The 22,305-nt window shown below is 42.0% G+C and overlaps 1 protein-coding gene across 5 annotated transcripts in view; it reads right to left on the bottom strand.

The window, feature by feature from the left end:
* Nucleotides 1-8,751: 8,751 nt before the first annotated feature.
* CADPS2 (calcium dependent secretion activator 2) overlaps nucleotides 8,752-22,305 on the bottom strand; it is a 514,814-nt gene continuing 501,260 nt past the window's right edge. For 4 of the 5 annotated variants that reach the window (XM_075928789.1, XM_075928797.1, XM_075928802.1 and 1 more), the window contains 2 exons: nucleotides 17,312-17,416; nucleotides 8,752-9,700 (listed from right to left, as the gene is read on the bottom strand). In XM_075928789.1, the coding sequence (XP_075784904.1) occupies nucleotides 9,530-9,700; nucleotides 17,312-17,416 (276 nt within the window). In that variant the 3' untranslated portion in view covers nucleotides 8,752-9,529. The other variant, XM_075928806.1, reaches the window with a different exon arrangement.

Below are 22,305 nucleotides of genomic sequence, written 5' to 3'. Positions count from 1 at the left end.
TTGTTGCAATGTATTGGAGTTAATTTTTAAATGATTGTGTCTAAAATATACATGAGAAATGGTTTATATGAAGGGTTTTCAATATGAAAATTAGCCTCTGGTTGTTTTCATTGTTGCAATGTATTGGAGTTAATTTTTAAATGATTGCGTCTCTACAATATACACGAGAAATGGTTTATATAAAGGTTTTACAAAGAAAAAAAGGGGGGACATAGACCTCTGGCTTAGAATCAGAGCCACGGGACCCAGGATAATTTTAATGGAGCAGGTTCAGTTGTAATTGCTCCTATCAGCAACCTTTTGGCAGGACTCTAAGTTACATATTCCGTAGTGAATTGTTTGTTCCCCAGAGCCCCGCTCTGGCGGAGGGGGACCGCCAGGCATTGACATACTTCATGAGCCAATATAATAATGAATGGGGCTGTTATGATAGAACGTTAGCAGCAAAGTCCTTTGGAAATCAGCAGATTCGTTGCTGGAGTACTGGCGCTAAGCGCAAAGGGATTCGGAGGGATTTTGTGGCGTAGAAAATCAGGCTCGGACGTTTCTTTCTTCTCCCCAGCATTGTATGGCAGCCGAGGGCATTACTGTTTTAAAGTCAACCAGAGTTTTGGCGAATCCGCCCGCCAAAAAGTGCTGAGAACCCAACAGCGGGGCGTGCTGCTTTCTTTTGCACCCGCGCTGGCCCCGACTCTCCAGGGCTCCCACCAGCCTGGCGCAAATGCGAACTTGTCAGCTCTAAAGCCTTTAATCACATCTCATCGAAATGGCAAGTGACACTAGAGCAGCGCTCCCCGCCCGCCGTAGTGCCCGCGCACACAAGTGTTTCCTGTGCCAGCGATGAGCAGAAACTCCAGCAATCACGTCTAATCTAATCAGCCTGCCTCCGAGGGGGCCCGGCGGTGTCACCAGCTCCAAAGGGCCCTTGGTGAAAGTGGCTGGGAGGGGCCAACAGCAGCGGGGGCTCATGAATGACACTTTCCCACTTGTTCCTTTCCAGTTCAACAAATGTCGAGCCAAATTCCCGGCGCATGAACGAGTCACGCTCCCTGGCTCAGACGCGCCCCGTATTGTAAGTGCTCTGAGGAGGCACGGGAATCATTAGCGTTGCTTCTGGTTAGTGTGTTTGGCTGGAGGTGGGAGTCTAGAAGAAGGTCTGGCTGAACGATTAACGGCGGCAAAGTGCAAGAGATCTTCTCCCCAAGATGCCCGCTGGCCACGCACCAGCAACCCAGTGACTCCAAAGTACGTGCCTTCCTCTTACTGCACTCCCCCATAGACACAGGACTGCGGGCCCCGTCCCGGGCTGGAGCCAATCCCGCAGCAAAACCCTGCTCCCCATTACAAGTCCCCTCGACTTCTCCAGCTTGCTTCTCAGCACTCTCACACCTCAACCATCCTGTGCCGTGGCCGTAGCTGGCAGCGGACCCGTACGCACAGGGAAAAGTTTGCTAATCTCTCTGTTTGCTGCCCGGCTTTGCATTCAGGCGGAATGAATGATAACCCTGCTGATGGAAGAACGTTGGAAGGGCAGAGAAGGGCCGATTTGGGCGAAGTTAGCCCAAAGCATCAAAATCGCACTAAAAAAAGTCAGTGAAAGTTGGGAGGGAAATTGTTGGCCGCAATCCACATTCTAAATACTCTTTGGGGAATCCATTTATTCTCTGGATGCCAAGACACAATAAGGGATTTTCCATTAATGTACAGAAAATAGTGCCAACTTTCTGTCTTTGGGAAATCATTCGCCGTGGTTTTCCTTCTATCTGAATTGCGATTTGTATTTGCTTGCTAAACGTTGATTAACGTCAGTTAAACAAATTCATTATAGACTCAATTTGGCAAAAAAAGGGGGGGGGCGTCATTGTTCCCACACCCGCAGAATGCTATTTTGCTCAAACAGATACTAGGTAGCTGCCAGAAACATCCCGGTCTCTCTTCACATCTCATCGAATGTGCTATGATTGCGCTGGCGTTTGGGGCAGATGATTTATAGCTGCGGCTATGGACTGTCCTTACAGAGTTTGATTTGATACAAGGCATGAAAACGTTTAAGGGTCCTACTCAATGGGCCTGATTCAAAGCTTAAAATACTTTCCCTTCATTCCATGGCCTTTGGATCAGCCCTTCTTACACTAACGACCCAGAGTCGCTTCTTCGCGCTTCTGTTCGCTGGACGCTTCTAAAACCTCAATGCTAACTGGTTGTCTAACCCGGTGACGAGTCTTTTCAGAACAGGCCTGCTTCCTTTTTCTAAGCCACCCATCAACGCACCCGTGGCCGAGCGATTTCAGCTAGATTGCAGCAAGCTCCCAGGTTTCTATCCGGTTTGAAGGGAGATTTGATTTCTGAATGTAATCGGTTTATTTTTTAAATGCCTCAGCAAGTACATTAATAAACCGGACGGGAAGAGTCTATGTACTGAAATAAACCCAAAAGGCGCCTCTGGGTCGAATATATTAGCTGGGATAACAAGCTAATGAGCAGTTGGGCCATTCCGAAGTCTGGTTTCCATAGTATTCTCAGATTTTCAGTGTAAACGAGCGAGGAAGCATCAGCAAGGCCAGGGCAAGAGGAATGTATTCCTTATTATCTGTCCAAGTAGTAATGCGCATACACAAATGGGGTTCTTACTAATTAGGTTTGTAAAGCCAGTGAGTGGGCCTTTCAAGTCATTAGAAGTGTCATAACACTGCGGGGTTCTAGCTGCTTCAAACGCCTCCGCTCATCATCCAAATCCAACCTGCTGAACGAACCCGGTCGGACCAGTCCCCTTAACAGATGGGTAAACGGAGACATCGTGGTTAAGGGACATGGCTAGGCCACACAGGGAGTCGGTGGCAGAGCGAGAGATCGGTAGCTTCTATCTTGCACTCCTGTGCCGCTCTCGTGCTGCTTTGGTTGCCACCTGCGCGCTGAAGGCTGAACCCCGTTTCACGCCAGTGCAGCTCTGCGCTCGCCCAGCCTGGCCATTTCCCGTCTCTGAATTTACATCCCAGAGACCCCCGCAGTGGCCCAGACTGGCTCCGAACCCCGCTCTGGTTACGCGGAGCCCTGCCCACCTTCCTCCCTGGAGCGGCGCCCGGCCTTGGCACGGCCGGCTCCCACTCGCTGCACCTTAGCTTTCGGTTGGCGTTGGCTTATCGCGCCCCAGCTCTAGCTGTGAAAGCGAAGAGCAGCTGAGGCGGCGGCGCTGCTAACAAGATCGGCCCTTCCCTGCCTCCCCCCTTGGCTCCTCTCCATGGTGGCTCCCCAGCGGCTCATTTGTTAACGGGGGAGGAGAGGAATTGAAAGCGTTGCAGTGTAGGCAGTGAAGGGCAGGCTAACACCCCTGGGATGTGCAACCGGCTTCTTCCCTGCCTAGGAAAAGTTAGAAAGACAAAGACAAAGACACACACACACACACACACACACACACTCTCTCTCTCTTACTTTGCTCCCATTCTATTAGACACCCCTCCACCTGTCTCACACCCACACCCCTTTGCCTTCCAGGCTATTAGCCCCCCTCCACCTGTCACGCTGGCCCTCCGGGGCAGGCGGAGGGGACAAACAAAGTAGTACAAAGAGAAAATCTCTTGCGCCCGGGAGGTGGAGTTTTCTCCCTGCCCCCTGCCGACGGTCACAGTGTGCGCGGTACAAACTGGTCTGCTGGCTGCGATTTAGGCCACAGCCTGCGCCCGGCTCCTCGGGACTAGATACAGTGAAGCCCGCGGAGAAAAGCTCTTCTAGGCAATGAATCGCCGCACGGGAGAACGTCGGTAGGGTCTCAGACACGGTCCCGACTGGGGTCTTCTCCATGTGCTGCGATGCCCAGGGGGAGGCTGGAATCAGCCGCTAAGCGCTTTCCTAACACGTGTAGCGTGCCGCAGCCCGCATGCCTAGGACCGACTCCCTGAGTCTAGCGGGAAAGGCGGTATCAGTTCTGGGGGGAGCAATGGGCCCGCGCCCGCCAACTTCCGTTTTTCCCTTTTCTAAAAGAGCTGGGGAAACAGAAGCGTTAGTCTGTGGCGCACACTCGGGCCCCAGCACCGTGCCCCCGCCCACCAGCCTTTGGCGTGACTGGGACTAGTTAAAATGTATTGGGTTGGATCTTCCGTTATGCAGAAACACACCGCGCTTGGCTTCTCTGAAGCTGTTCGATTCGCAGGCTTAAGTTTGAAGAGCCCTCAGTAATTGGAGCGATCTAGTCACTGGCGATGGTACAACTTCATCCTTTCCCTACACCACTAGAAAGGCCCTGTGGCATTCACTGGGGAGAAAGACTCCAGTTCTGCTCAGTCTTAAGAATGACCGAGCAACCGTTTCCTCTCCACTGAGTTTCTAAGGCATTTCTGCAGTGATTTTCTGTAATGAACATTTAAACAGGCACAGTTAGATATAGGGCCCGCTGCTGTCCTCATGGAGGTCAAAGGCGTTTAATGGAAGCGGAATCTCTGAATATAAACGCCAACAATTTGCTTAACATGAGGATATCCTATGTTAATGATCAGCAAAATATTGGGATGACTAAAGAACGAATTCACCCTCCCCAATAGGCTATTATTGTAGCATGTGCTACCTACACTGCCCTTAGGACCTTCTGAATATGGCGCGTACTGTTTCCGATAACTTCTTCACCGTGTCGTTGCCTTTTGCAACCTGACTTTAGTGAATGGGGTTGTCACTTTTTTCCACAGATGCAAGCCCATTTTGTCGTCTCTGTTAAAAGAGCTCAATGCGTACTTGTGATTGAACTAGAGCATTTGATGTAAAGTCTCCAAACGTTGGGAAAATTATCATATAAGGGCCCCTTCCCTTTCCCTTCAAACATCTTTCCAGTTTCCTTGTCTCTAAACTTCAGCTTCCAGTAGCTGGGATCTCGTTATGCCAATGTTTGCTAAGCAAAAGGCAATTTGTAATTTTTACTATTTACTCTCATCTGTGGAGAACTCTTCACATATCTACTGTGGAGATAGGCACTGTGCCCCAAACAAGAAAACAGAGGGGCAGGGGGACAATTTCCCCGCAGACAGATATTTCGGAACACTGAGAAACAGCCCCTTCATCTCACCTAGGAATAGTGGCCTTGACTCCCTCAGCGCTGGAAGGGGGCTACAGGACTTCATCTAGACCACTGCGTCCCTGCCACCTTCTCGGCTTCTCCACTTGAGACCTGCGGTGCTTTCCCCCACTATTAGATGGGCTGCTGAAACCTCACTCTTAAGTAGCCTAGGGCCACCTCCACCCCTCCCCCACAGGAGCCTGCTGGAGGAGGAAAAACTGGCAACTTCACGGGTTTGTCTTAGATCATTTCGTCGAGGGAATGAAGATAAGCTTTCCCTCCTCCGCCAGGCTCGCTCTCTCTCTCTCTCTCTCTCTCTCTCTCTCACACACACACGATTCAGCCTCAACCCCTACAGGGTTGGTGGGGCTCAGCAACCTCCCCAGCTGCGTGTCCGCTCCACCAAGGTGCAGGGGAAGAGGCAGGGCGTCTTGAGACAGCGGAGAAGGAACGAGGAAGATCTGTGCTTGGACCTGGGCTGCCTGGCCCGGAGAAAGGCTCCCCTCCCTCTCGCTTCAGCCAGCTTTGGCTCCAGCCTCGTGAAGGTTTCAGCTGGGAGTCTCTGCCCTTCTGTCTACACTGCTCAAGCCTGATTGGCCGGAATGCTTCTTCGGGCGTCCCAGCAAGAGAACCTTGGGCTCTAGTTCTAGGCAGTTGCCTAGGGGGCGCTGGTCAGGCCCGAACTCTCGCTGGTTATTAACCCCTCCTACTTCACCCCCGCCCCCAGACACAGCAGATTTCCAGGAAAACACACTGGGGGGCGGATCTTGGGGTGGGCAACCCCCCTCCAACGGGCTATCCAGGCGCTTTCACTGAATGATTGCAAAAATAAGTGCAGCAGTAAGAGTGAAATGGTGCGTTGACGACGCAAAGAGAGAGGCATTCCGATGCAGGTGGGGGAAATTGTGCCAATCTAAAAGTGTCACAATTATTAACCTGACTCCAACAAACACTCAGGGAATTAAAAATGACTGAGTGCAGCCGTATTACCAGCGAGGAGAAACAACCCTATTATTTTCCACTTCATTTACCTTGTTCTGCTTCCCTTTTGAAACTGCCTTCCCCGCTTCCAGCAGTATTCATGTGCTCACTCCTTCCCTTAATAAGATCCACACAGTTAATCAAGTGCAGTCGTACATTCAGGAAGCAAACAGAGCAGGAGTCCTTCGGAAAACACTTGTGCTTATACGTCTTTTGTTTATCAGGGTTTATTAGTAGCATATTAACAACTGGAACTATTTTAATTGGCTGTGCTCTCTGGGTAAGATCACGACTCGCCAAGTAGGAACAGGACGCCATTTGAACCCAGCCATCTTCTACTTACATTTAAAAACGAATCTAGGGGGGAACGATTCTTGTATTAATTACTCAACATTATTTTACCTTAAGCTCCTATCTCCAAACCCCGTCACTAAAGGAGTCATTGTTGATTTCTAATTTTTTTGTGTTTCTCTGTTTCCTTGATTTCCCTCCTAATTCATGTATTTTCAGGTTTCCAGTCCTTGCAGTTTGCTTTTAGATCCAAACATCCACAGGCTCTCTTTGCTTACCAGGCTGAATTTTTATTCTGTACCTTTGAGAAAACTCAGACTTTGGTAGCTGCAACGTGCAAGCACATCCTGACGAAATCCCATCATACCAAACTCAAGGTTTCTTAGATGACAATGGGATCTAGAATCTGGGCTTGATTGCATTTTCCTTACTTACGTACCAGAATTCTTCTGTTCTGAACAGAAACATGCGGCTTCCTACTACATACAATGTAGGGGAATGGATGGTTAGGTTTACACGGAAATTAGGCTGTCCTGAAACCTCATGATATTCTAGCTGTGCCGTGTTGCATGGCTCCTAGTGGACTAACCTTTCCTATTTTTGATCCGGTTTGAAGAGGGTTGACCCTTCCCCTGTACTGTTTTGTTCAGTTTGCTGCAGGAGAAAAATCAGGCAACATAAGCCCCATTGTTAAAAAAACCCACAGACCAATACTTGCCACCATGCCCTGCTCATTAATAGCAGTACAGCCAAGAAAAGCTTGGGAATTTCCTTGAGCTTGCCACTCTTGGAGATGCGATGCAGGCCAATCACTACCCAAGAAGTTCAGCAAACCCATGGCACAGGTTTGAAGTTAGTTACCCTCACAAGCAGAAGAATTCATGCTGGGAAGGCAAGTTGTGGAGATGGGGGCAGAACAGAGAAAACTCCACCTGAGCTCCCAGAGAGTTTGGCCCCAGTGTACCTACCACACCTGCCAGTGTTTGTCCAAAGGATCAAAGAGCAACCCCCCAACTCCACCCCTCATAGCACTACAGATTCTCCCTGCCCCATTTGCCCCCTCCCGCTCCACATGCGAGGGAGGCCAATTTATTCTTTTCTCTGGCAGATTGGTCCGGTAGAGCTTGCACGTGGCCTGTTAACATTTCTGGCTTCGGGGTATATGTTGCCAACATGGCCAGAGCACAGCCCGTGTGGCTTCAGAAGGATAACTGACATCTCTCGCGAGATTTAAGAACAGCCCATCGCGTGCCTGCGGCCCCAGGGACTGTACGCCGCCACTGGGATGCAGAGCTGCTGCTGCCCGAAGGGGGCTGCTGTGGTTTTACTCAGCTGTGGAGAAGCCAGGGCTGATCTCGGCTTCCACACCTCTTTAACCACTGTGCAGTGCAGCAAGGGCAGTGGGGACTGCCTGGACTGCAGAGGAGGTCGCTGAGCTATTGAGCCAGACCCTGAACAGGGAATTTAATATAGAAAAGATGATCAGGGATACAATGAATACAATGGGCCAGAAGTAGTATACATGTGGAACCAGCCTATCAAACACAGCTTTACTTGGGGCTACCAAAGGCCATGATTTAGCACTCCAGGTAAAATCGATTCAACAGTGACAATCTGGGAAGGCAGAACACTAGGCACAGGACCTGGACAAGTTCATCTTTCCTCCCCTCTGTGAAGAGGCAGGATGTGGATGGTTTTCAACAGCAAATGTTGTTTGATTTCCCCCTTCTGTTTCATTTAATTAAACTCCTTTTCGGTTTGAGTGCCAGGAGTGCAGCAGGGAGTAATTGTCATTTTCTTTTCTAAGTTGTTGAGCTATGCAGAAGTGTAACCTGCCAGCCGTTGTTCTGCACAGTTTATATGCAGGCTTAAAACATACTCTCAACTGTTGAAAAACTTTTCAGTTCATCAGGCCCTTTGCCCTTCCAGAACCTCCTGAAGTTCCATAACTGTCACTGCAAGAAAACTTCATGTAAGCTTTTTGTTCTATGAGTCAAACACTTCACTTCGTTAAATTAAGCACATTTAGTGTCAATGGGAACTTCAGTAACTTCTTCCCACTCCTTCTGAAATTGCTTTTTCAGAATTCTTCTGGATCCCGTTCATCTGAACATTCATACATGTTCTCTGAAAATATCAGAATCACTGTGCTTTTTTATAGGAATACCAATTTTTGAAAAATTGGTTCTAAGCAAAGCTACACATTAAAATACACTAAAATCATGATCCTCAAAAAATTCTTGGCACTTTTGCTCCCAATAATTCTGCTTTCAGATTTAAATGTGTCCGATTCTGTCAAATACACAAAGGTATAGGAATGTAGGTGTTCCTTTATATACCTGTGTCATGGGCTCATACAAAGCATGCTATCAAATACAAGCATTCAGAAATAACATTTGCATTTACAAAAAAAAAAAAAAGACAGGTGACAGTTTGCATGATTTGAAATACTGAAAACATCTTTTAATTTTAGAATTCTATACAAACTTGAATAGATATACAGACATGGTCATGACAAAATGTGTTCTTATTGCCTGCAAAATTTCACACAGAATAGAAACACGGATGGCAAGCTTACTGACATCCAACATGATGAGATATCCTTAAACTTGCAAGATAAATGTAGGGAAACAGAAGACACAACACTTCTAAGTAGTCTAGGTGCATTGTGTGGTCCCTGGAGTCCTCTTATTTATACACCAAACTCAAAGCACTGTGAATCAAGATTTAAGTTTTTAAAGCACATCACACAATAATGAAAAAATAGGTACAAAACAAGACAAAAACCCATGTCAAGTGTAATCCTGAAAATACACTATTTTTTAACAAGGGCACTGAATTATTCTAAGAATAGTTTCCTGTATAACTGTGTATCATGTGAGGCACACATCTTGTTTTTTGCACAGGACATTGATGGAGTTACAGGAACAAATGGTAACTCTAACAAAAGGTAAAGAAACTGGATCATACGTGGAACTCAAACTCCATGCCAACATTCCCACAGTTCTAAGCAAAGCTACACATTAAAATACACTAAAATCATGATCCTCAAAAAATTCTTGGCACTTTTGCTCCCAATAATTCTGCTTTCAGATTTAAAAAAGTGGAATGAATTACATTTTTGGTACTCAAGTGTTGTAAAGCAAAACTATAAATGCAACTACAAGGACAAGTTACAAAACAAACACCTAGTGTCAATCTTCTAGGTGAAATATCTCATCCTTCTTCTTCATCGCTGTCTTTCATGGTGATACCCTGAAGACCTCCCCCATCAGTGACTGAGACTGTAGCCTCCTCCACTGTAAGACGACTATGAACAGTTTCATAGGTTTTACTGTTCAGGGTTCCTTCCATCACACCCTGCAATCTGAAATCTCGGTAGGTTTTCTGTAGAAAGAGGAGAGACTATTCTAAATGCACCAATGGATCTTTTCCCAAGAAGCCCACACATAGTCACTGTATAAAGTTCCCAATTATTCCTTATCATTTTAAGTGGCACCAGTGCTTTCCTTTTTCGATCAGACATCAGCACTGAAAACTAGGCTCTTTTATATCATCTCAAGATGACCCCTCCAAAAAACAAGGATCACTAATCACTTTTGAAAGCTTGTACCACAGAATACAAGCAACATGTTGTGTATCCATATAAGCAACTTATTTTCATAATCATCTGCATACTTGTGCATACCACTCTGTTATACCTATCAAGGAGAGAGATGTGAAGTGATAATAAGCCATCTTATTAGAAACATATAGTTTCTGTTACCAAGCCATACTAGAAATTATTTATTTAAGGCAGTTGTCATCAACTTTTTCCTCTTGTGCACCACTTTGAAAGAAAGATCACCTTTCAAGTGTCAGTTCCTTCCCAATACAATAACCTCAATACTCAAAGATATTCTCTACACTTTCATCTCTAGCACTGCTCCAGCTTTCACTAGTGGTAGCAATTCTGCAAGTGGACAGAGATGTTGTTAACCTGTTGTCTAATTTTGGGTAAGTTTTACAAAACTTCTAAATTGTTTCATTCTGCAGACACCAGAAAAGGGTTAATTGTCCATTCCTCTAAGATACTGTGTTTTGAATTTATCTTCCATACTTCACTGAGTACATATTCTTCAGTAACTCTGTTGTCATCTTATTCACTCAGATACCTGACAAACAGATTTATGAAAGTGTAAAGAATTTTGTATAATTCTATTAAACCAGTGATGAGAGTATAGCATTTTGAAACTAAGAAGTTCTACAGTTGCATATTTAATTATTAATTTAGATATTTAGCTACTGTTTACCATTCAGCAGACAAACTCAGCACCTGATCTTTCCTTATAATACAATTTCCTTTTGCAGTTATCTTTGCTTTATAAACCACAAGTTTATAAACATCATTTAGAAAACAAGTTCTAAGATATATTCTGTATTCTGTGATGTAACAGTTTCTATGGTCACCGTTTAAACAAAAGCTAGAGTAAATGCTCACTTAATTGCAAATCATCTACATAGCTTTCCTTTTGTTCACACCTCAAGGTTTTGTTTCTCTTATCCACAGATTTGCCCTGACACAGCAGAGGCTACTGTTTTATTTGACTTTCTGTGTCAAGCAAGAGGACTAAGGAGGAGCCACATTATTCAATGATGATGTCTTAAAGCAAGCAGGCAGCAGTGAAAATCCAACACACTCATTCTGCCATTATTCCTTGTAGCACAGGTTTGGGCATACAATGTGCATGAAAAAAATTAAAAAGCTATAGGAAAAAAGGTCCAGAAAAGGACAAAATCCCTCCTCCCCTAATTCCTTACTACTTTGTCTACTTTAAACACAGACTGTTAATTTCCCACACGGGTTCACTTTGCTGACTTTTCCTTATCCCATTGATTCTTCCCCCAGTCCAACCAAAACACAGCTATCAAGCTTTTTCCTTTTCACAATACTCTAACTAAATCACTCCTACTGATTCCAGATTTAGTTGTTTGCATTCATATTATATATCTATTGAATAATCTGCTATACAGTCACTGACATTTCAATGCAATACAATCAGCAATAAAGTAGCTATAACTCAGGATAACCAAAGCAACCTCAATAAGGAGCAATCTTACTAGAGAATCCCCCTCCCACTTAATCAACTTCCTTGGACTAAAAATGGATTAACTGATGAGGTATGCAACCTACCCTGAAGATCACATTTGTTTCTCTCTTAGATCAGAAGAGAAAATAAGTTCCAGAGGTGAAGGTCTTTGGAGATGACTCTGTTCTGGGCCCCAAAATTAACAGCAGTTTTTGCATTTCAGTTGATTTCAGCTCTCTCCCTCACACACAAAACCAAAACCTTACATTGCATCTGGAAAATAATTGGTAGCCATTGCACACATCAGAACTTAAGTATACCGTGTTCCCTGAGGGAAATCCTTTAAGTCATGGCCATTTTAAGCGGTCTTGTGAACATATTGAGATCAAAGTTCTACTCATCACTTTCAAATCTCTCCAGAACTTGCATCACTACTCATATCTCTCATCTTTGCTTATGATCCTTCCCACTTAATATACTCTATGCTTCCTTTCCAAACATTTGATTTATGTCCCACATCCTCTATTGCCTTCTTTCATGACACCCTCAATGCCTGATCATCCTTGTGCAAGCACAAAGCTCAGAAATATCAATTTTAATTAAAAACTTAAATTTATGCCCCTAGTCCCCACATTTTAGAGTTTGTGCATTACGTTGTGAATGCATATACTGCGGGTTTGAGAAAAGTGAGTGCACTTTTCCTTTAAACAAGGAAATAATTATGGGACAACAAATAGAAAATCCTGTAGAGACTGGATATAGTCACTCACTGTACTTCACTACTGTACATACAGTAGGATTTTCACAATTCTCCTTTTACATGACTTTTAAGGGTTGATTGTACAACCATTGTTCTGATGAATCCCCCACTGATTTCAGTGGGAATTTTGCCTCATTATAGACTTCAGCATCAGAACCATTGGGCTATATTCTCAATTCAGTATAGTGGCATTTGTTGGTGAAGCTGTTGTTATTTGGTAAAAGCAGATATAAATCTATAGCAATAAATATAAATATAAATACATAAAATATAAATATATGGAGAAATACCATCTCATAGAGCTGGAGGGGACCTTGAGAGGTCATTGAGTCCAGTCCCCTACCCTAACAGCGGACCAAGTACCATCCCTGACAAACTTGCCCTAGATCCCTAAATGGCCCCCTCAGGGATTGAATTTACAACCCTGGGTTTAGCAGACCAATGCTCAAACCACTGAGCTATCCCTTCCCCCCATTTTATGCTAATTAGAGGGGCTTTTTTGTATTTTATTGTGATTTGTGGTAGGGTAGCCCCTGCTGGCCATTTGAGGGAAAGTATAATCCTTATTTTTCAGATTAAATTCCCTCCCTGTGCATGTGTCCATATGCTCTATTGTTCTTGCCATGGATTTAGCCCAGTGAGGCAGAGATTTAGCATACCTCACTTAGGCTATATCTAACCTTCAGGGAAAAGTTGGAAAAAGATATGCAAATTGTGATTTGCAATTTGCGTATTTTTTTCCACTTTTCTTCCAAAAAAGACTTTCCCAACATTTGGCCTGTCCATACAAGCAACTTATTTTCATAATCATCTGCAGGGCTCGCCAAGCCATGTGGTTCTGTGAGCTGCGATGTGCAGATCGCGCTGCACATGTGCAGATCATGTGGCGCTGGCTGTGCTGGCTTGTCAAGCTTTGATCATCTGCATAATCATATGTCAGAAGAAAGTCTCTTTCAGAACCATCCCTTCTTCCTCGTAGAATGAGGTTTACAGGGATGCCAAAAAAACCACGTCTGCTTTTCCAAAATTTTTTTCGGAAAAGCAGATACGTTCTTTGAACAGGGCAGAGATTTTCTGGGATATCTCTGGTATCCTGGAAAAAGCTTTGTGGTGTAGACATAGCGTTAGTGTGCAGCACTGTGCAAACTGGTGGTTCTATAATAATCCATAAAATAACAACATTATATAATATGAAGTACTGTCACAATCTCATGTATCACTAGCACCAAGTAACAGCCTGTTTTTCTTGAATTCCAAACTTCAATTCTCTTCCAAGAAAAAAGCCTATTTGCTTACATCCATTTTCTTTCCTTTGCTTTATTAATGTTTTTAATTTCCATGAGTTCTTATGTGTTCTGTTACTGTTTAGCTCAAACACATTTTTTGAAAGACTTTGCAATTACTTGTTAAGTACTTAAAAAATGCAACAATATTTTCCCCTTTTTACTTTTTCCTAAGTGTGTAAAATTAAACTCTCAATCATATAATGGTAGTTCAGAGCCCTTGAACAAGTTAAATAGTTACTTCTGGACCTTCTCCAGAATCTGCATATACAGACTCATGGGATGTCCGTAACATCCATATGGGATGTTAGGGCCTCTTCTACACTAGAGGCTACTGGCATTGAAACCACTTTTGGAACTCTCTCCCTCTCACGTTATATAAGAACGGCCATACGGAGTCAGACCAAAGGTCCATCTAGCCCAGTATCCTGTCTTCCGAAAGTGGCCAGTGCCAGGTGACCCAAAGGGAAAGAACAGAATAGGTAATCATCAAGTGATCGTCCTCCTCTCACCCATTCCCAACTTCTGACAAACAGAGGCTAGGGACACCATTCTTACCCATCCTGGCTAATAGCCATTCTTGGACCTATCCTCCATGAATTTATCTAGATCTTTTTTAAACCTGCTACCTATATCACTGCACTTCTTCTAAGCAAGGCTAACCACTGTCAATCTGTAGATTTAGCATAGACAACAGTGCTGGCATAGTTGGTTTTCTCCATTACTGACACCTAGTGAACCAGTCATTCAGTAAGTGGTCATTTTGGTAAATCTTTTGAACTCTGTTGACCTGGAGTCTAGTTTTTCCAGAGCCCTACATTTGTATAATTTTGCCTTTTAATTCTCACTGCGTGAAAGTCTTGCTCTCCATGGGTTCTTCAGCTCTGGAAGAGGACAGGTAGTTTTCCCACTGTTGTCCTTCTTTGTGGAAAACTTTGAATTTACAAAGTGACCCTCATGGGAGTCACCACCCACAGCATGTCTTGACTATGCTATCACCAGATGGTGGCCTGAAAGGAAATAACGGGCTCAATTCTGTTTCCACTAAAACCAATAGTGTAGGACCTGGCTCTAAGGTGGCAAAACTAAATTTGGATGGCCTGGTAGAATGATGCAGAGGTATCTACAGCACCATCTGCCATAATGTATTGTTTTTTACAATGGAAGTTCCAAACCAAAACCTAGTGTCAAAGAGTTGAATTTGCCCTGATGTTATGACCATGATTTTAACTGTACAAAATGATATTTGGGGGAAAAGGTTATCACTGAGACCAAGAACTTCTTACTGGACCTTTGTATGGGTAACAAGAATATTCAGAACTACTATAATAAGGATTAAACAAAGTTTGGGAAGGGACACAAATTCCTTTGGCTCAAGGGATAAGCCAGTTTCTAACTGATGGGATAAGGTAGAAGCTTTCCAAGAGGGTAGGTTATCCAGTAATTATGTAATGCAGCTTTTTTTGCACTTTTTCTGAAGCGCCTAGTCACAATGGGTATGTCTTCACTAGCCACCCTAGTTCGGACTAGGGTGGCTAATGTAGTCATTCGAACTTGCAAATGAAGCCCGGGATTTAAATATCCTGGGCTTCATTTGCATGTTCCCAGGTGCCGCCATTTTTAAATGCCCAGTAGTTCAAACTACCTGCCCGCAGCTACATGTGGCACGGGCTAGATGGTTCGAACTAAAGCTCCTAATTCGAATGACCGTTACTCCTCCTGCAATGAGGAGTAATGGTAGTTCGAATTAGGAGCTTTAGTTCCAACTACCTAGCCCGTGCCGTGTGTAGCCACGGGCAGGTAGTTCGAACTACCGGGCATTTAAAAATGGCGGCGCCCGGGAACATGCAAATGAAGCCCAGGATATTTAAATCCCGGGCTTCATTTGCAAGTTCGAATGACTACATTAGCCACCCTAGTCCGAACTAGGGTGGCTAGTGAAGACATACCCAATTAGTGAAAGAACACTGGACTGGAGAGTCAACCAATATGGCAATTCCTGCATTCTTAATTCTACTGGTGCTCTGTCTGGCCTAAGAAAAATTAGGAAATCTACCCAGGGCTTGTACAATGTTCTCCAGACTGAACCTAATATATCACAATAGATAGATAATGTAGTAGAAAAATAATTAAAAATAGTTTTCCTTCCAGTTTCTTGAGGGCAGGAAAACAATGGAGTAAATGTACTATTGTATCTGTCAAGCTAGAAATAGTAGCTTTCAGCAACACAATCACTAATACCTTCTAAGGCAGGGCTACTCAACACAGGGCCTGCGGGCTGCAGGTGGCTCGCGGCCCATTTGTTTGCGGTCCGCAGTGCAGTTTGGGTTTATGTGGGGCTCAACACACAGCTCACGTGTGGGAGCCAAAACAAAAAAGTAGTCAATATAATGGTCTTCTTTGATATGCATTTTAGTAATTAAATTCTAGGACTGTCATTGCTCATTAAAAGTGCTGTCATGTGGGTGGAAATTGGGTAAAAATTGCATTTTATTAATATCAGCAGAACTGACTTCAATAGGGCCTGCGTGTTGTACAGTCTTGCCTTTAACCTTTGTATTCATGCCTGTTAGTGTGAAAGAAGCTATTTTGCTTATATATGCATTTGCATATCTATATATTTAATATAGATTTGCATATATATATGCAACCACATTTAAGTTGCGGCTGTTGGGATGTGCTGTGAATATCATTGTGGCCCCCGGGGCTTCCAAAGTTGAATAGCCCTGTTTTAAAGTGTACAGTATGTAGTCCCTATTCAAAATGCTCCAATTGTTTCAGGTAAGGATTTGTAATTCAGATACAATGTGGCCAACATTTTTGTTCTCTGTAACTAAATGCTTGTATAGTGAAGTTACAATGGACAGTAACTACTCATTCAGGGAAAGGCATTCCCTGCAACTGAATGCCATAACTCTTTGGACATCAGGAAAAAGAGGACAAGGCTCTTTTAAGCATCCCTGCTGCATTGGGGTCATTAGGGTGGGGAAAGGGAGCCAAAGGAGAAACAAAGTGGTTGGACCTGGAAGGGTCACCGATTTACCGGTAGCTAGTCATACCCCCACATTCCAGAAGAATCTCTCTTTCTCTCTCTCTCTCTCTGTGTTCAGTGGTATCTGTCTTTCCTCCCCAAGAAAAGTAGAATCAGATTTATGATAGTCAGTGGGCTTTTACTAATTGCCTTCTTTTATTTGGGGTTGGGAAGGAATTTTTCCCTCACTGTCAGATTAGCTGAAGTAGGGGAAATTTTCTCCACCTTCCCTGTAGCAGGTCAGGTATCTGGTGAGTGAGGTAGCCAGGAGGGTAGGTCAAGATGTCACAATTTAATAGGTACTAGCTATGGCAGGTGTTCAGAGCAGACATGTCTTACAGAGGCAATATGGTTCTCCAATAAACAGGGTGAGGCATTCCCTATGGAAGCTGGTAAAATAGTTGGAGCTCCTAATGTCTAGTCTATCACAGAGATGACCCCATCTTGTCTCCAGCCCATTTTAACTCCCTCATACGAGGGGCAGGAGGTGGAATCCCAGGAATAGGCTGAGACCAGGTTCAGATTAGGCAGATCTGAGAGCAGGGCTTTGAAACAAGTGGAAATGATTAAGAAAAGAAGGATGCCCTGCACTGTACAATTTATAGCCAACTATTCACTGCCTCTTGTCTTTCTTCCTGCAAATCAAGATAAGTATTTTTAAACATACTCCCTTTCCCCCGCTATAACGGGAACCAAAACTGAATGAAACCCTTAAAGAAAGTAGCAACTTGTTTCACTCTATATGTCTGGATTTGCACAGGGATCTGTGCATATTGATAGTAGGTTACTGTCTAGTAATCATCCTTTATTTTTAGCTCTGATGTGGTTTTGTCATCTAATTCAAATTTTGCTTACCTTCACTATCTTGATGAGAGTCTTCAGCTGGTAGATGTGAAGCTGAAGGTCTAGTCTATCAGCCAGCCACATACATATGACTTTCATGGAGCTGCTGTACCATTGCTGGAAAGAAGGGTAAAGGGAGAAAAACCTCTCTGAAGTATTCATTTAACATATTTAGTAATGAGAGATAATGATAACAGATTAGCACTTAAAGTCATCATGATATAATTTTCTGTTAAGAGAATTGCATATGTTGCTAGGAAATAACTAACTTGATCTAGACCATCTAGTTTAGAGGCTAAAAAGAGGTGTTTTGCACCCCCAAACTGCAAACTTCTGGAAGGTATGTAATTTGGCTTCCTAGGCACAGCCCTACTAGCCTGAATATAGCTGTCTCTCCCCTTCACTACAAAATACAGAAATCAAAGTACACCTATTTCTGGACTGTTTTACATTAATTAGCAAACACTGCACTGTCTCAGAGTTGTAATAAATTCATAATAAATAGTGCTTTATAATTTGCTGTCAGTAAGAATGTGTATTAAATACACATATGAAAGAACTGACTGCTGAAACAGCAGGGAAAAATGCAGTAAGATTAGCTTTAAAGAAAGATTTTGCTGTGCTTCTGCTTTTCCTTACCACACAAGAACACAATATTCAACATAAAATAAAGACATCTAACAATGAGCCAAAAATCCTGAAGTCCTTACTCTGTTTTTACTCATTCCTGACTTTGGGAAATCACCCCAAAATGAAAAGGGAGTTTTATTTCAGCAAAACCAGACAGACAGACAATAGAAGAAATAAGCTTTCAGCATTTGCCTTCCATTATTACCAACTATATTACAGAGCATTGCTTTTTCCTTTTCCATTTTCACTCTAACTTTATGAATGATTATGGCAAAAATAATCTGCTTGCAGTTGATGCTCATTTGATCAAAAAATAATTTCCAGTTCAAACAAACTATTGTCTGTGGTCAAGATATAATTGTCAAGATACAGCACCAGGTTGTATTAAGATAAAATTAACAGAGTTTTTATAAAATGTTGTAGTAGTTTTATTCTCTCTCATGTAAACTACTCACCAGATGTCAGTCAGTCAAAGTGTAAAAAGGAAGGAGCTTGTTTCATTTTAGGAATAAGAGATTACACTTTGAGAGAGTTAAAGTCTCATCCTTATTTATAGTCTCTCTCCCACAGGGAGGAGGCTTAAATCCTTTCCTGTTGTAATTTCCTGTCCCCTTACAACATACACAGATATGTAAGGAATAAAAACATTGTGTCTTTATGTTATAAAATGCAGCATATAATACAAGATGCATATATTAACAAAACTCAAAGGATGGCTACTGTATTCACCTTCACACTCTCTGAATATGGTAAATCCAATAAAAAAGACATTGAAAGATCCAACACAATATTGTTTTTAGATTATCATGCAACTGCAATAAACGTAGCACTCTCTATACCAAAAATGATAACCTTGGGGAATAATCATTTTATGTATATTGGTTTAATATAAACACTTTTTCTTTATAATAAATAAATCTAGACTCAAGAGTGAGTAGCAATCAGCTTTAAGAAATGTTTGTAATGATTAAAAGTAAGTTTTTGTGTAATATATATATGGCAGTTTAATTACAAGTCACAGGAAATAAATTAATTTTACTTATCAAACATTCACATTAATTTATTACTATATTGAACTGAACAAACACTCTGAATAAAATGCATGTGCTATACAAATCTTATAAAATTAAGCAACTTGATTTGTTTCATATTATGAAGAATTGATCTGATATCCATAGAACATTGCTCCAGATCTGTAATACATTCTTCAGCAGAATTTCTTTTTGTTTATTAGTCACACATTTGTTTTAGGTTTTTAATTATAATTGTTTCATATTTTATGTTTTGAAATAATTGATATTGGGGTCTTATTCAAATAAAGGATGATTGTCATGGACTATAACAAATAGCATATACCTGAATTATTTTTCTGGACTCTGCAGACATAATAAACTTGAAATGTCTTATAGCCATGCATTCTCTCTGGATCATCTATTGTTCTTTATAAGAAGATGGACCTAATCTATCATTTTGCTGCTTAGGTGCTACACATCTTAACTTTAATAGGGGAGAGATACAGAACATGATTCAATAAGGATTCTTCATAAAACTAGTGTTATTCCTTGAGGGGAATAATATAGAAAACAATTTACTTCTGCTAAGTGGATTGTTGTGTTGAAATAATTGGAAAGGAGCAAATGAGCAAGCGGCAGATACTGAGACAAATTCTGTGATTGGTTATCTTTGTGTAACATTATTGAAATTAATGGAGTTGAAGAAGGAAAATTGAAAACAGAGCCTGTTTCATTCTTTCAAATTTGTGTATATTCAAAAAAATCTGGATATGTTAATAAAAACTGCCATAGAGTTCAAATTTGTCTCATCACCCCAATAATACAGACACATTGAAAACAGCTAGGAAACTAAAATCACAGTATAGTATTAGTCCAGCTAAATCAGGAAACCATACAACAAATGCTGTTCTGATTATATTTAATAACTTTTCCCCTCCATTGTATAAATATGATGATCAATAAGGCAGGGCAAAAGCCACTTTTATAATTATTAACATAAAGTGGCAAAAAATTAAAATCACGATCAGTGAAAAATCATTAGACTAGCTGTAACAAGCTAACCATATATAGGAAAATTGCCCAGTAAAACTACCATTAAGCAATACTCCAGTATTATCTGATGTTATATATCAAAACAAATTAAGAGAACATTTAAAAAGCATTATTTGAATATGACCAAATCAAACTTTGAAGCCAGAATTGTTATGAAATTTTTACAGGAATCACAGCTAGCATATTTTCAGAATGTCGCCCCTTTCATACATACATACATACATAGAGTAGCATCAATAGACATTCCTGTTACTTTCTGGCTTCTACTATATAGTGTTTGGGCATTTAATACGGACTGATGTAGAATAAGAACTTGGATTTTCTTTTAGATTATATAAAGTGAATGTTTCCCTATTTCTTTGTTTTGAAAAGGTATTAAAAAAGGACAGTGTTACAAAGTCCTCAGAGGAGGTTGGCAAGTGGACCACACATTTTGACCATCATCAATACAGTTTACTGGCAGAGTATGCACCCAACGTGTCATTTGGAAGCTCTGTCGCAAACTTACTAGTAACCTTTAGCAGTCAAGTAGTGGTCCTTAGGTTTCAAAGATTTTAAATAAAAACAAATCCTTTTTAACTGGTAAAAATGCACTTTTCCCTTTCTAATGACCACACTGGAATGGCAGTACTATTCTTGCAGATGCCAATGATATGATATTAGTGGCTTATTCTTTGCTGTGATCTATGCAGGCATAAAGCAGTAAGTGAATATTATATATTTTTTCACATCAGTGTATGACAGCAGCCAACCATTTTAAAAATATGTTAGTTTTTTCGTATTCATGGTTCAACCAGCTCCTGTAAGGGCATGCATTACTCACTTCAATTTTCCAGAGATATCTCTTTTTTAAAGTAAAAATAAGAGAAAAGGAAAGGCTAGGGTTGACTCTGTGAGACCCCTGTATTTATTCACACTTATCGTGCATGACTGTAGACTGGTAAATCATATTAGCGGCCTGTCTCCCCATCAAGCTGCTACTTGCTTTCCAGCCCTGGGAAGGTTCAACAAATCAACAGGAGCACGGAAAACAGAACATCAGTCTAATCTAGTGTTTAAGGTGAAGTTTTCAAACCCAATCTAAGAAGATCTTTAGAGCAAGCAACAAGCTGAAGGGCTCAGAAGGTGGTATTGACAATGAAAGAGTGTTGAAATATTGAGAAGCGCAGCACTTGTGCATTTTTAATAACAAGAGGGTCAACAAGGACACAACTCCCTCAGTGCCAATAGTTGCCACTGACTATGGAAATTGCCACACCAGGGCTATAAACGCTCTCAGTTCATCAGCTTTCTTAAACAGTTCATCAGCTTTCTTAAACACCCTAAACCCCCTCAGTGGACCTTTAGTCTTGAATTAACAAACCAAAGCAATGAAAGAGGGTGCAGCTTGAATGGCTGGCATTGATCCCCAACTGTGTTCAGCACTGCTACAGGCACTGAAAAACTCTCTCCATTGTCAATAGAAATTGACAAACCTCCTCTCCTAAATAGTACAGCTGAGCCAGGCTGGATCCATGCAGCTGTAAAGGGCTCCACTCTCAGGGCCCAGGAGCACTCACAATAGAACAAGCATGAGCTCTTTGTCAGCCCCAGACTCTGCAATTTTCTAACAAGGATTAAAGTTGTTTCTCGGCAGTGCTGGTGAAAAGAGATTTAGCAACATACCGTGCTTTCTTCATGCAAGTTAAAGAGAAGTAGTTAAGGAATTTCATTATTCTGTTGACTATTGGGAATACAAAACAAATATATTAAATATTCACAATCCCCTTTCTTGCCTAATCTATAATGTTTTGAGAATGATTCAATTAAATATAACACTTATCTTCTGAAAGCAGGCACTTCAGATTTATTTTTGAAGTTTTATAAAAAGATGCAGCTGTTTGCCACCTGGAATGAGGACTCAATACATACTAATACACAATGCCTTAGACTTTCGAGGTCCGATATTCCTAAATCTGAATCACAAGACCCCATAGGGTTTCTCTATCTTGGCTGTTCCTGGCAAATGGGCACCGTCAGAACGCTGCTTCTGATGAAGATGAGAGAAAAAAATTGGGATTTTTTTTCCTGGGAAATAAAGCTGTAATATTTTTTCTACTGAAATGTTTAGCTTGTTATTGATTAGGAATTGGTGCTGTACAATGACAGGTTTTTACCTCCTCCAGCTATGCTTATCTCAATAGCAACAAGAACGGAGATTATACCTTCCACTAGAAAGATTGTTCGTTAAGACAGAAAAGCTAAGATGCCAGTGTAAAATTAATATTTGAGTATTTAGAATACTATATCGCCTGTATCAAAATGTATGAT

The sequence above is a fragment of the Pelodiscus sinensis genome, chromosome 1, assembly GCF_049634645.1.
Source record: "Pelodiscus sinensis isolate JC-2024 chromosome 1, ASM4963464v1, whole genome shotgun sequence".
NCBI classification, from domain to species: domain Eukaryota; kingdom Metazoa; phylum Chordata; order Testudines; family Trionychidae; genus Pelodiscus; species Pelodiscus sinensis.
Note: the sequence above shows the minus strand (reverse complement) of the source record. Positions and strands in the feature narration are given on the sequence as shown.